The sequence below is a fragment of the Micromys minutus genome (genome assembly GCF_963924665.1).
Source record: "Micromys minutus genome assembly, chromosome: 10".
Lineage (NCBI taxonomy): Eukaryota > Metazoa > Chordata > Mammalia > Rodentia > Muridae > Micromys > Micromys minutus.
This window is the reverse complement of record NC_137979.1, coordinates 21,309,603-21,323,829: the sequence shown is the minus strand read 5'-3', so window position 1 is coordinate 21,323,829 and position 14,227 is coordinate 21,309,603. Positions and strand designations below refer to the sequence as shown.

At 47.5% G+C, this 14,227-nt stretch overlaps 1 protein-coding gene across 5 annotated transcripts; it reads right to left on the bottom strand.

The window, feature by feature from the left end:
* Positions 1 to 2,811: 2,811 nt before the first annotated feature.
* TP53 (tumor protein p53) lies at positions 2,812 to 13,371 on the bottom strand. Of its 5 annotated transcripts, XM_080922549.1 has the most exons (12): positions 13,246 to 13,364; positions 12,329 to 12,721; positions 7,653 to 7,735; positions 7,345 to 7,366; positions 6,978 to 7,244; positions 6,089 to 6,272; positions 5,898 to 6,010; positions 5,390 to 5,499; positions 4,966 to 5,102; positions 4,813 to 4,886; positions 3,921 to 4,027; positions 2,812 to 3,351 (listed from the first exon to the last, which is right to left on the bottom strand). In XM_080922549.1, the coding sequence occupies exons 3-12, from the start codon at positions 7,724 to 7,726 to the stop codon at positions 3,270 to 3,272; spliced, it is 1,170 nt and encodes a 389-aa protein (XP_080778675.1). In that variant the 5' UTR covers positions 7,727 to 7,735; positions 12,329 to 12,721; positions 13,246 to 13,364; the 3' UTR covers positions 2,812 to 3,269. The 5 variants fall into 5 exon arrangements, with proteins under 5 accessions (XP_080778675.1, XP_080778674.1, XP_080778678.1 ...); XM_080922548.1 differs by lacking the exon at positions 12,329 to 12,721 and having other exon boundaries at positions 13,246 to 13,371; XM_080922552.1 differs by lacking the exon at positions 12,329 to 12,721 and having other exon boundaries at positions 6,978 to 7,196; positions 13,246 to 13,371.
* Between the last annotated feature and the right edge of the window lie 856 nt (positions 13,372 to 14,227).

Sequence of the window (14,227 nt, the reverse complement as noted above, 5' to 3'; positions counted from 1 at the left end):
CTGGATGGGCTCCTGGGATGTGTTACTTCCCTAAATCTTCCTTCTCCTTTCTTTCCTTTCCCGTTTCCCTCTCCTTCCATTCCTCTTTCCTCTCTCCGCTTCTCTTTTGGTGAGAGTACTGGGGCTGGGCCCAGCGCTTTACACTTGTCTCTGCCGAGTTATGCCCTCAGCCCTTAGCTTCTCCAGGTGTACATACATTCTAAAATTCCTGATTTTTAAAAATCTAATTAAAGTCTGGGGTTTGTCCTTTCAATCAAATGTCACTAATTTATAGCTTTGATTTTAGGATGACTATGGGTTCCTTAAAGATTTAGTTATTTGTTTTATTTGTGTCTGGATATATGTATCATGTGTGCATGTATACCTTGCACATGTGTGTACTGTGGGTACATGTGTATGAGTGTACCATGTGTGTGCACGAATGTGTGCCATTTGTACATGTGTGTACTATTGTGTGTATCATGCATATACATGTATGTGTGTACCATATATAAGTATTATATATTTATATATATAAATATATACCCACGTGGCATGGGTGCTGGATCAGAACCTTGGTCCTCTGGTGAACGAACCTGGAACTCACACAGATCTGTCTGCCTTTGCTTCCTGACCCTATGCTTCTTGCTTGTTTGTTTGAGATAGGGTTTGTCTGTGTTTTCCTGGAACTTGTGCTGTAGACCAGGCTGGCCTCAAATTTAGAAAATATCTGACACTTGTTTATTATAATTCCAGCATTTTGGAGGTAGAGGCAGGAGGATCAGGAGTTTGAGCTAGCCCGTACTACATGAGACTCCGTCAACAAAAATAACAATAAAATCCTGAAACCATAACAAAACCAAGCCAGGATAGGGGTTGATTTTTTTGTTTGTTGGTTGGTTTTTGTCTTTTTTTTTGAGACAGGGTTTCTCTGTATAGCCCTGTCTATACTGGAACTCACTTTGCAGACCAGGCTGGACTCTGCCTGCCTCTGCCTCCTGAGAGCTATGGAGTTAGGGGTGGGGCGTTAACTCCTGGTACAAAGTCTTGCTTAGCATGCATAGGTTCCAAGTCTGGCACCTCACCATTTCTCTAAAAACAAAACAAAAAAAGAATATATCGAGCTAAAATGTAAACGTCGGTGAGAATTAATAGGAGATTGATTGGGGATTGGGAGATTTGATTTTAGACTTAAGTAGAATAAGGCCTGGGGTATTTACCTCCTGGGCAGAGGTCAAACCAGACACAGGGTCCCTGTGAATATCAAGTACTTTATGGATGGATACCTAGTTGATGCAATCAATGAAAACAGCCAGGGAGTGGAACCTGGGAGGTTAGAGATGGATGTGAGTTTACATAGAAGAGCTGGCTTTTTCCACGGCTGTCAGCTCTCCAAGAAGAGATCTGAGGTACCACAAAGGATCTGCTTTCTGAAGACTTAAGGTAGCAGAACAGAATTAAGGACAAGATATTGGGAAATGTGGAAGGCAAGGAAATGACCCATTGTCTGATCCCTCTCTCCACTTGGAAAGCTAAATAGACCAATATTGAGGGTAACCTGGGCTACATAGTTAGCAAGATATGGTCTGAAAATAAAAACATAAAGGAGTTGGGTGGTGGAACTTTTGTTGAGTAGCAGGCTGTCTTGATGTTTACCATACAGGCACAAATGCTGAGTGACAGCTTTTAATTTGGCCATCATCTTAGCCCCTCCTCCCTTTCTGAGGTAAGGGCTCAAATTTGTGGCCCTTGAACACAGTTCTTTGGATTTAGTTCTATCTCAGTAAAGTTGTGGAACAAAAACAGGGGAAGAGCACAGTTGGTTTGACCTGCATCACACATTCCCCTAAAATTAAAAGTTAACAAAGGTAGACCCTAGTTTGCTGTGAGAACATTTGGCACTCACAAATAAGTTCTAAAGGTGGTCTTAGGCTAAGGGGCTGTTCTCTTCCAACTTGTATAGGACCCTTAGGCAAGGCTAAGGACTCTCACTGGCTCTTTAAACCTGGGACAGACAGAGGACAGTGGCCCCAAAGTCCCTCTGGACCTCAGAACCCCTCTCTCCATTACCAAGCCATGGCCAAACCATGTGCTCACTGACTGCTCTCCCTACTGGCTCTGGATCAGCAGGCTATGGGGAGAACTTGGCCTAGTCCAGCTCTCTGAGAGCCAGCAGCACTGAGGCAGGGGTGGGTAAGAGGGGGTTGGGCTCCCTAACTCTGACCCTCCTCCCTACTCCAAGAAGCCCTTTCAAAGGATTTCCTGGCAAAGTGCAAAGCTTCGATTCATTCACTTGCCTGGCACGGGGCCTGGGGATGTGGGGATGCTGGGAAGGCCCCAGACCTCACCTTAGCTGCTCCCAGTTTCCTGGGACCCCAGCTGGCAGCCCTCCCACTTGTCCCTTCATCCAGAAACAGCCACCCCTTTCCCTGTGGAACCCAGGCACCCTCACTTTCTTGTGGAGCAGATGGCTACTCCAGAGGCTCAGGTTTGCTAAATCAGACATTTAATCCCTTAATCCTTGGTGAGAGGCTACCCGGAGGACAGCAGGAGCCCAACCCTAGAAGTAGGGGTGGGTGAGGACTGTGTGCCAGTCCTGGCAGGAGGGAGGAGAGACAGTTGGTTCCCAAGTTATGAATGGAGTTACCCTACTCCCTTGTTGTCATGCAGCCCACAGACTGACCCAGTCCCCGGCTTTGTTCCTCTTCTGGAACCCAAGTTCTCCACCCCTGACTCCGACACTGCCCGGACTCAGGTGGGTACCTCCCAAACTCATCCTTGCACCCCGGGGGCCCTGGCAGCTTGGGCTGATACCAACCTCTCAAAAAACCATACAAGTGATAACAAAATTTTATTGTAAAATAAGAAATTGATATATAAAAAGGGGTAAAAAAAAAAAAGGAGGGAGACGGGGTGGGGGATGGACAAATGCAGACAGGCTTTGCAGAGTGGAAGGAAAGTGGGTCTTGGAGGATATAGATCCTATGTGGGCCCAAGATAGAATCTTACAGGGTGTGGGGTAGAGTGAGATTTCATTTTAGGTGCCAGGGTCCAACAACTGGCTGGATAGGATTTCGCTGGGCCAGCAGAGACCTGGCAACTATCAACCCATTCCCCAACCAGGGCCAGGAACCAGTACTCAGAGGGGGCTGAGCCCTAGCTACAAGGTAAAAAAGGCGGTGGAAGGAACCAGCATTGCTTAATCAGCTCTCATAACAAGCCCTAAAATTATAAAATGGCAAGAAAGGAGAAGGGGAGGCTGGTGACGGGGACACAGGATGCAGAGGCTGTCAGTCTGAGTCAGGCCCCACTTTCTTGATCATTGGTTTTTTATGGCGGGAGGTAGACTGGCCCCTCTTGGTCTTCAGGAAGCTATAGGAAGACAGAAAAGGGGAGGGATGAAGTAATGGGAGCTAGCAGTGTGGGCTTTCCTTCTTGATCAAGGCTTGGAAGGCTCTAGACTGGAGGCTGAAAAAAAGGGAATTTAAGATGGCTTCTACCATGGGTAGGTATATTCAGAGAACACACTGGAGTACTTCTGAGAATCAGTTTATCCTCCTTTTCACCATCATGACCATCATCAACACCATCATCATCACAACCATCACCATTAACCACCACCATCACCAACCATCACAGGGTCTTGCTATATAGCTAGCCCTAGCTGGCCTAAAGTTTTATATAGTTTATGAAGGCTTTAAATGTCCCTAAACCCTCCTGACCTACCGCTTCCTTACGGCTGACACCATACACTGTCCCTCATCCCACTTCACGGAACCTGAAATGTTGACTACTCAGGCCTCACAGGGCCCTTGCACTTGCCAGGGCTGAATAACCCCACGTGTCTAGCAGAGCGGGGTCACCGTCCTTTACCACAAAGGCCGACCTGGAGGGAGGTTCGGGCAGAGCACCACAGCCAGGCACTGCCCCAGGTCACTCACCTGGAGTGAGCCCTGCTGTCCCCTGACTCCTCTGCAGCATGGGCATCCTTTAGTTCCAAGGCTTCATTCAGCTCTCGGAACATCTCGAAGCGCTCACGCCCGCGGATCTGTAGCAGGGACGAAGGAGGACAGAAGCGCTAGACAAAGCTACGGACCCACTCTTGTGCTTTTAACAACTTTTCCTCTGAAAGCTGGTCTCCAGCTTAAGCTGGCTCGACTTACAGTTTTTTTTTTTTTTTTTTTTTTTTTTTGGGGGGGGGTGGTGGTGTGGAAGTAACAGGCATTCAGTAGAAAGTGTACAACAAACCCGGGTCTCTTCAGTTTGAGGAATGGAGTAGTGACTCCATTCCTGACTGACTGGGACACTTAATAGGGTGACCCTGAGAAATGCACTGTATTGCTGAGCTGTGGAATCCAGTGGGTTAAATGCTTCCTGTGCAGCTGGGGACTGAATCCAGGGCCTGGTACACGCTTGGCAAGTATTCTGAAACTGAGTTACGTCCTTAAACCCAAATGTCCTTTCTTGGGTTACCTTCTCTTGCCAACTTTGAACGTTCCTCAGTTCTGTAATTATAGGCACAGGTCGGCCAGGCCTGCCTCTAAATATATTGTTTGACATAGGGTATTTTCAACCTACGATGAGTTTCCTAGGACATGTCCCATCCTACTCAGGGGCACCTGTATTACGGTGTAAGTTGGCGCTCTCAAGTCACTGAGAGCCACAGCCTCAGAACATGCTCTCTGAAGCAAATGCCATACTAGAGATAAAGTGGATGGAAAAGACAGACTCAGAATTTTAATCCGATAGCAATACTAGTTTTATACACGCAAGAGCCAGAGGGAATGATGGACATATCTTGTCTCTGACATGCGACTCCCCCAACCTTGGTACCTTAAGGGTGAAATATTCTCCATCAAGAGGTTTTTTCTTTTGCTGGGGAGAGGAGCTTGTGCTGGTAGGCAGTGCTGTGAAGAGAGAGAGAAGTGGTGACTTTGGGGGTGAAGCTGAACAGCCTCCTCCCACCTTCTCGTCCTGCCTGCTTACCTCTCTTGGCACTCCCCGGGGGCAGCTCGGGGCAATGTTCTTCCTTTTTGCGGAAATTTTCTTCCTCTGTACGCCGGTCTCTCCCAGGGCAGGCACAAACACGAACCTCAAAGCTGTCCCGTCCCAGAAGGTTCCCACTACCCAGGACAAGAAGAGGAACAATAGCACCAGGTAGTAAGAAAGCTGGGCTCTATTCTGACTGTTTGGTAAACCAGGTCCCACCTGTTCCCAACTCCTCTTGTCAAAGCTGGAGTTCAAGCTCCAGTTACAGGGACCCCAGGAGTCACAGGTAAGAGAAGTCCCTAAGCCGGAGAGGGAACAGAGGAGGAGACTTCATTTATGTAGATAGCAGGGTTCTCGGATCAGAAACAGGCAGAGTCTGGGGAGGAAACGTGCTAGCCTAACCTAAACGGAGGGCTCCTACCTGGAGTCTTCTAGTGTGATGATGGTAAGGATGGGTCGGCGGTTCATGCCCCCCATGCAGGAGCTATTACACATGTACTTGTAGTGGATGGTGGTATAGTCAGAGCCGACCTGGGGGAAGACACAGGATCCAGGTGAAGCCACTTCCAACCCCACCCCAAGTGACCTGTAGCAGCCAGGAAGGTCTACAGCCTCCAATGTTCCAGTTTTAGTTGTAGAGTAGGAATGAATATCCCGCCTGTTCTGCACACCCTCTGGAGCTCTGGGGTACAACACTTGCTTATCATGTGTGAGGGAACAGGACTCAGTGTCTCTATTTCCTGCCAGGAGGGGAAAGCCCCTTCTCCCAGAGACTGCTGTTAAAGTAGACCTAGGACTGGGCTCCTCTAAGCCTAGCTAGCACTCAGGGGCCTGAGGCAAATGGGTTGCTAGAAAGTCAACATCAGTCTAGGCTGGAGCAAATCAAACTGTCTTTAAAACAAACAAACAAACAAACCAAAAGAACAGACCTCAGGTGGTTCATAGGGCACCACCACACTGTGCCGGAAAGTCTGCCTGTCGTCCAGATACTCAGCATACAAATTTCCTTCCACCCGGATAAGATGCTGGGGAGGAGCCAGGCCTAAGAGCAAGAATAAGTCAGAGGCTGAGAGACCCTAGGCAACTGGTTCTCCCCCAACAGGCAGTGTCGAGTGCTCACCATCACCATCAGAGCAGCGCTCATGGTGCGGACAGCGTCTCACGACCTCAGTCATGTGTTGTGACTTCTTGTAGATGGCCATGGCTCGGACTCGGGAGCCAGCCGGAGGTGTGGAGCTGACCCACAACTGCACAGGGCACGTCTTCGCCAGCTGGCAGAACAGCTTATTGAGGGAAGGAGAGTACTGTAGGAGAGGAGACAGAATCGGAGGTCAGGGGACAAGCCAACAACGGGACAAGGGGCAAAGGGGGGACCGAATGAAAAGCATTGTCCAAGCACCTACTGGACGCCAGCGCCGTGGCAGAGGGCAGCCAGCAATTACAGGACTGGGGTCTATACACCAATTTGTTTTCCCCTTTCTTCCCCCTCTCTGGTTTTGTGAGACAGAGTTTCCCTATGTAGCCCTGGCTGTCCTACAACTCATTTTGTAGACCAAGCCGGCCTCAAACTCAGAAATGGCATCTTACTGTGTAGTCAAGGATGGCCTTGAACTTTTGTTCCTCCTGCCCTAGCCTCTCCAGTGCTGGAGCTACAGGTGTGAGTCACCCCACTGGGCTCTGTTATTGTTTCTGATGAGAAGGGGGTCTTGCTCCGATACATGCACAGGCTGGCCTTAAGCAATCCTGCCTCAACATCTCTAGCAGCTGGGACTACAACACATGCCTCTGTGCCTGGCTTCAGAAGATTATTTTCAAAAGCCAAGAAAGGAATGTGAGGGAAGAAAAGTTCCATGTCCCCTGGAGAGATTCAGAGAGTACAAGAGGAAGGATAAACGGCTAAGAAAGGTTCAGGATAAAATTAAACTCTGAGGCATCGTCAAAGTCTTAAAGAGGCTAAAGAGGAACCCCAAAAACCTAGACAGAGGCACCGAAAGGTTGGGTCCACTGACCGTGCACATAACAGACTTGGCTGTCCCTGACTGCAGGAAGCCCAGGCGGAAGCCATAGTTGCCTTGGTAAGTTTTTTGAGAAGGGACGAAAGATGACAGTGGCCATGGAGTGGCTGGTGCAGGGGCCGCTGGTGGAGGGGCCTCAGTTACAGGATCCTGTGCCGCAGGAGCTGACACCTGGAGGGCTTCCTCCGGGCCTTCTAACAACTCTGCAACATCCTGGGACAGGAACAGATCATCCATGGAATTAGGTGACCCCACGGCCGACTGTGGATGGGCGGAAGAAGAACCTCAGTACCATGTTCTCAGCCTACCGACCCGCCAGCAGCCCACCAAAGCCTAAGTCCCTTTCTGCCCCAGTCCTTACCAGAATATCTTCTGGAGGAAGTCTGGAAAACAAGAGTAGAGAGTTAGTTCCACTGATTTCCTTCAATTTTTTTTCTGGAGACAGAATCTCACTTAACCCAGGCTGCCCTCAGACTTGCTTTGTAGTCAAGGATGAGCTTAAACTTCTGAACCCCTTGCCTCCACCTCCCAAGTGCAGGGACCACAGGCACCCAACACCATACCGGTTTTTTTTTTAATACAATGGTTTTTGTTTTTCACAGGCCTCAGCTGGGGACAGGATGCTTGGGATTAGGGGAGGATACAGGGGTCCCATAAATACCCACTCACAGTTTCCATAAGCCCGAAAATGTCTCCTGACTCAGTGGGAGCTCGATGGTGACCTCTGACTGTGAATCCTCCATGGCAGCTATCTGTAGAGAGAATATCTTGTGTTCTGTATGGATGCATAACTTGTCAATCAAAAAAAAAACTATGGCCTACAGGAAAGGGTAGATTAGAAAGTAGGTGGGACATCCGGTAGGGAGATTAAATTCTGAAAGTGTGGAGACTCCCCCAGAAACTCGGTGGACAGAAGCAAGGCGCTGAGCAGAGGTAACCAACCACGAGGCGGAACTTAGGTTAGAATAGAGATTTTAAGTAATGAGCAAGTCAGAGAACAAACCAAAGTTAGGGCCAAGGTGTTTGTAAACAGATTTTGAGTTTCGGAGTTGTTATTTTGGGGTACTTAGGCGTGGGCAGGAAAGCTTGAAATTACAAGTATCCAAGAAGTCGGCCAGGCTCCTTTGAGAAGTCAGGACCCGACCTGAGATGACCGTGAGGGACACCATTTCCAGAGAAGCAGGAATGGGACAACTCTTCTGGCTTTTATTCAGGCTGCTCAAGCTGAAAGGGCCTGGCCTCCCTTCTGAAACCACACACTGCTTTAAGGAACAGATAACCAGGGAGGTACTTCCCACCCCACAAGCCCTCCTCATCTGCACCCCACACTCTGCTCTCTTCCCTCTGGGGAGGGACACCTCCCTCACCCCCTTATCAACCATCTCACACACAGCTCCATTCTTCAAACCCTCCTTATGGCAAATCCCTCAGACTGTCCATCAGGGGAAAGCTCCCCAACTGAAGATTCGGCGCGTTCTTTCCTATGGGCTCTAGCGAGCACTTCCTGGCCCAGTGTGGTCACTTCTACTGGAGCAAAGTCAGTTTCTACTCTCCCTATGGCTATGAGGTAGGCTCTTATCTTGTATGCCATAGCTCCTCAGAGATGTCCAGTCACAGCCAGCCAATCTCCTACACACCACACCATCACATTCTTCATGGAAGTTAAGCTGTATACTTACTATTCTTATGAGCTATTATCTTCCTTATTTAAACATTTACTTATTTCATGTGCCTATTTAAAGGTGTAGAGGTCAGAAGGCCACCTGTAAGATTTGGCCTTTCCTATAAGTGGGTTCTAGGGATTAAATTCTGGCCAGCCCCCTGGGACATCATGCTTCCTTTCTAACAGCAAAGACAAACAACTGTTCCAGGATAATTACTGTTAATACCGATTACATTCTTAACATTTACTTTCGCTTGTGTTAGATTTTATCTTCTCATTTATTTAAGAGTCTGAGAAATCTTTTCATCGGTCTTGATGGCCACATCTGCCACTTGACGAGTGACCCGCCAAGAACACACACAGGGCAAGTGAATGTGTTTTTATTAAAGACAGCCACCCAAACAATCTAGTGCATCACAGGCTCTTACGAACAATCAGTTAAGGCCGATCTTAGATGAAGAAAGCAAGGGACCGGATATTACAGCCCCTTCATTCTGAGTCTGTCTCAGGAAAGGGGTAAGGGAGGTCCAGAGCTTCTTCAGATTAATAACTAAAACCATAGCATTTTACTATCACATTTACCGTAAAGATCGTATCTACTGTACCTATCTGAAAAGAATTCTGACCTTTGCATTTGAGATTTGGCCTTGGGGTGGAGCTCATTGCAAAGCCTAGGTTCAGGCCCCCTCCCCCAACAGTATACATACGTGTAAACTAAAACAAGCACCTGGCACATAAGAGCTCAGTGACTTTGATATGAGCATGTCATCTGTTCTGAGCTCACAGTGCTTCTGTGGTACTAACTACTGCCCATTAATGCCAGTTCACCCAGTCAAGGAACTGTTTAGCGAACATAGCATGTGTGGTTTGAGTGCACGTGCGCGCTGGGATGGTGACCCAATGTCTCAATCTTGGAGACAGCCACACACAGGAGGTCTCCCTGCTCTACCACCCAGCTCATTAGTAGTAATTAGGTTTTCGGTGTTTCCTTAAGAACAGTCACCAATGCTGGAAGGGTTCAAAGCTTGAGAGTCAATGGGAACTCTCAAACCAACCCCAAACCAAAAGGAACAAGTACTACTATCTACCCCGCCAAAGGACCGGAACGAGGGAAGCCAGGAGCCACACCCTACCCTGAATAAAATGATCCTAATGTTTCAAAGAATTCAGTATAAAAATCTTTTGGGGCTAGCAGTGCGGCTCAGTGGGTGAGTTCCTGGGTAGTATTACATCTAAGACTCTAGGCTCAACACCCAACACTGGAAGAAAGGGGGGTGGGGGTGGGGGCCGAGGCCTGGGACAAATATATTGTTGGTTCTAAAAAGTAACCTAAAGCACACATCTTATTCAGCAAAACCACTTCTAGGTGCACTTCCTAGAACAACTGCGGACAGCAGGAGCCTTCCACAAAAACCGCTCCTGTCAGCGTTATTTTGGAAATGTTTCAGACATATATTGGGTGAAGAATACGATTTGTAGAAAAACTCAGAAATAGTTTATATCAATCAGAAAATATATGGGTCTGTGACCAGAATAGGTACTTGGTACCAAGACTGATTACAACTAATTTCTATTAAATTGTCAACTCACCTCTTACACACATGCTAATGAGCATGCACGAGCTCGAGACACACACACACACACACACACATGCACGCACTCACTCACTCACAATTCGATAAGAGATGACCATTCTTTTTTATTTAGTTTATTTTATATTCTGAGACAGGATCCTCACTCTGTATCCTGGTTCTATGGCAATTCTTCTGTTGCAGCTTCCTGAGTGTTGGGTTTGCAGGTATGAGCCACCACACCTAGTTTAGGACAGTTTATTTATCGTTTATGTAACTACAAAGTGGGCACAAGAGAAAATGAAAATGTCTTTATTTGGCAAATCTTGAAATAGCCTTGTAACTTGCACCAAGACAAAGACAGGTGGTTCATTCTATCAGGCAAAGACAAAAACAAACAAAAGGTAAAGATGCGTGTCCACTGTTAGCTTCTTTCCTAAAAGCTTTACCAGTTTTATGTTTAGGTCTCAAATCAACTCCAAGTTAATAACTAAGGAATCAAATTTACTTCTGTCCTGTCTGAAGTCACCTTCTCTAAGGAATCATCACTTTCGCACCTGGAAAATACCATTTTGGAACTCATTTCCTGCTCTGCCCCCTTTCTTGAGTCAGAGTCTCATTATGTATTCCAGGCTGGCCTTAAACTCATTACTGTCTTCACTGTAGTACTGGGATCCCAGGCATTCAGTTTGCTGTGAGGCTTGTGGCAAATCTAAGAAGCCAGGCAGCGGTGGCATGCACCTTTGATGCCGCCAGCACAGGAGGCAGAAGCAGCTGGATCTCAAGGCCAGCCTGATTTACAGAGGGGAATCCCAGGATAGCCAGGGCTACAGAGAAACCCTGTCTCAGGAAAACAAACTGCACTAAGACCCAAATCATGAATAGAACAGAAATAAAGGATGCCCCCCTCCCCAGTCTGTGGACACACCCCTAGGATACTCAAGCTGAGAACCACATAGACTTTTGACTCCAAGTCACATTTGGTCAAGTTGGGCTTAGCCTTTGGTTTTGTGGTCCCAGGATTTAAACCAAGGGCATCACATTTGACAGGTAAAATACTCTACCACAAGCTGTATCCCCAGCTGTTTGTTCTTCTGAGACAAGGCCATCAAGACTTCCTCATTTGCCCTTTCAGGAGAAATTCCGGCTAGCTCGAATTTGCTATAATGTATGTTAACTTTTGTTCCTTTTTTGCTGTTGTTGACAGTCTCATTTATCCCAAATTGGCCTACAACTACTTAGGAAAGAATGACCTTGAACTTAAGTTCCTGCTTTTCAAGATTTTTGTTTTAAGATAGGCTCTCACTTGACCTTGAACTCCCTCCGTGTATCTGACACTGCAATCTGGAACTTGGGATTGTCTTGCTTCAGGCTTTCTAGTGCTACTAAACTGTTGTCAGGTAATCTTGTGTCTGTGTGAATATTAACATAGATGACTCCCCTTTTCCTTTTGAGACAGGGTCTCACTGTGTATATTTGGCTGGCCTGAAACTCATACCACTCATCCCAGACCCCTAAGCCCCTCTGCACTAAATTATTCGGAGAAACTGGAAGACCTTTGTAAATAAAGGAGACATCCCAAAGTTGTCTTTATGTAAAATAACAATTTACATATATCTACATTTGTAAACACCGACGGGGCCTAGGGGCAACCTCTTTTCACTTCGGATCAGCTTTTCACATTCCTAAGAGAGTCCTACGCCAAAAGCAGTCCAGTCGGCTACAGCAGGGTGGCTATTTGCATAATAAGGCATCCTTGGACCTTCACAGCCGGGGTCCCTTCACGCTTAAAGTTTAAGCGAAGTCATTTGCACCTAGTCTTTTTTTCAGTTTTACACTTGAAGCCAGGCCAGAAAAAAAAAAAAAAAAACCCAAAAAAAAACAAGAGAAAAAAAGGCTCGCACGAAGTTTGCTTCGTGATAAGAAACTGTAATAAAAAGACCTGTCCTAAATATTGAAGTTTCGGGAACAGCAATACCCACGTCTGCCACCTCCCTCTGGGAAGAACCTGCCTGGACAGCCGACTGCACTTAGGACCTCCGGGCGCCCCAGGCCATGGCCCGCCCCTTCCGCTTTCAGGACGTGCGGAATGCGTTTAAGGAATGGCTCACCCCAAAACCGGATACTCGGCAACTTGCTTTTCCGGCATGAAGAAACAACCTATCGGCGCATACTTTTAAATAAACGCCTCCTCCTTGGCAAAAGAAATAACCAAGTAATCCAGAAAAATCAGATGTCGAGGATTGCAGTTTTCCACCTCAAACAACAGAACCAGCCTAGAACACACCCCCTCCCTCTGCTACTCCCCCGTCGCCGGGAGAGCAGTGATCAGCCCCGAAAAAAGAAACCGGAAATGCTCCTGGAGGAGCCAAACAATAACAGGGCCGGCGGGCCTTTCAGACCAAGAGGTTGTGTCGAGCCCCGAGGGCAAACACTTCTGGCTACCACCGCTAGTGCTTCAGGCTTTCCTTGGATTTTCTTCATCTAGCAGGGTCGAGAAGCGGCTGGAAAAAAAAAGAAATCACTCCAGGGACAAAGGTCCGGAAGTTGCGGGACCTTATCCCGGATCACCCCGATTTCATCAAGGAATGGAGCCCGAGGTTTCATTAGGATGCTATGGGGGGTTTTAAGTCTTAAGCTATGGATCTCGAAAAATCTCAAATCACAGTGTTTTGTGCATGTTATTTCAGGGGCTTCCATCACCCAGCAGCGGGTAGATAAGTGTGTGTATAGGGGTAGCGGAGAGAAAACTCCGTAGGCCATCTCAGTGGTCCCCAAATGCTCTAACTATGCAGGTGCACGACTGTGAGGCTAGCTGGTCCTAACATCATTACCTACACTCACTGCATCATCTCTGACACACATTCCCGTTCATCTCGCCCGCCAAGCTTCCATTCCCCCCATCTCAACCGCGCTGAGTCCCCCCACTGTCCCACCCCCAAACCCCGCGATTCTCTCTAGTTTTATGTAAGTCAACCGAGAGAGCCAGTGACCAGAGAGGACTCATTACGCTCAGTCAGTTACTTACCCAGTCTTCAGGGGAGCGTGACACCCTGATGGGAAGTAGGTTGCCGGCCTGGATGCCAGGTGCCCCCTAATTGTAGACGCTACCTACAGCCAGGATAGTCCCAATGAACTGGAGCTTCAGAACTTTAGCCAGTGTGAGCACGTGGGAGGGGAAAGTCCCAATCCCAGCAACCCCCGCGAGACTCCTGGCACAAAGCTGGATAGTCGCCATAGCAAGTAAGGGCAAGTCTTACTGTGGGCTGAGGGCAAGAAATGGAGGCGGGGACTTGAAGAGTCTGGATTCTCCCTGAGATACTGCCTTCAGCACGAACGGGTTGTGAAAAATCGTCTAAGATAGAGCTGTGAGAACAAAATTAGTGGAAACCGTTTAGGAGGACTCCTGCCAGTGTGTCGAGTATAAAGAGAGGAAAGAATTAAGCTTTTATAGTCTTCTTTAAATGGGCCACTGCGCTGAGCACTGTGCTCTTTGCTATCTAGCTAGATAATCATAACTCATCTTTTTGGCTTTTTGAAACAGTCTTTGTAGCCAGGGCTGGCCTGGAATTCGCGGCAGTCTTCCTGCTTTAGGCCTCCCAAGTACAGGGATGAACCAATACGGGCAGCTAATTTTTCCCCCATTCGTCAGCTGAAATGTCACTTTAGAAAGGCTTTTCCTAATATCTCAATCTCACTAACCTGCTCTCCGAGATACTTTATATCTCACCACCGTGTTTAATTTCCTGTACAGTCCTTATCGCTATCTGTAAAGACTGTTTTCACAGCCTTCAATTGCACAGCAACGAAAACTTTTATGGAGATTAAGAACTGGTAAACTATGTAATTCATCGCTATTTTTTCCAATGCCTCGTACATTGCTGGATAGGAAGTAATCACTTGGTAATAAATGTCAGATGAAGGGACGGAGGGGGATGGAGGGAGAGGAAGAAGGAAGGGAGAGAGGTGGGGAGAAAGGAAACATTTCGAGGTTGCGGGATTCAAAACAA

Coding starts and splice junctions, on each gene's coding strand:
- TP53 (XM_080922548.1), bottom strand. CDS start 7,726: ATGGAGGATTCACAGTCAGAGGTCACCATCGAGCTCCCACTGAGTCAG. Junction 7,245..7,344: donor TTCCTCCAGAAGATATTCTG/GTAAGGACTGGG, acceptor GCCCATCCACAG/TCGGCCGTGGGGTCACCTAA. Junction 6,011..6,088: donor GCGCTGCTCTGATGGTGATG/GTGAGCACTCGA, acceptor TCTTGCTCTTAG/GCCTGGCTCCTCCCCAGCAT.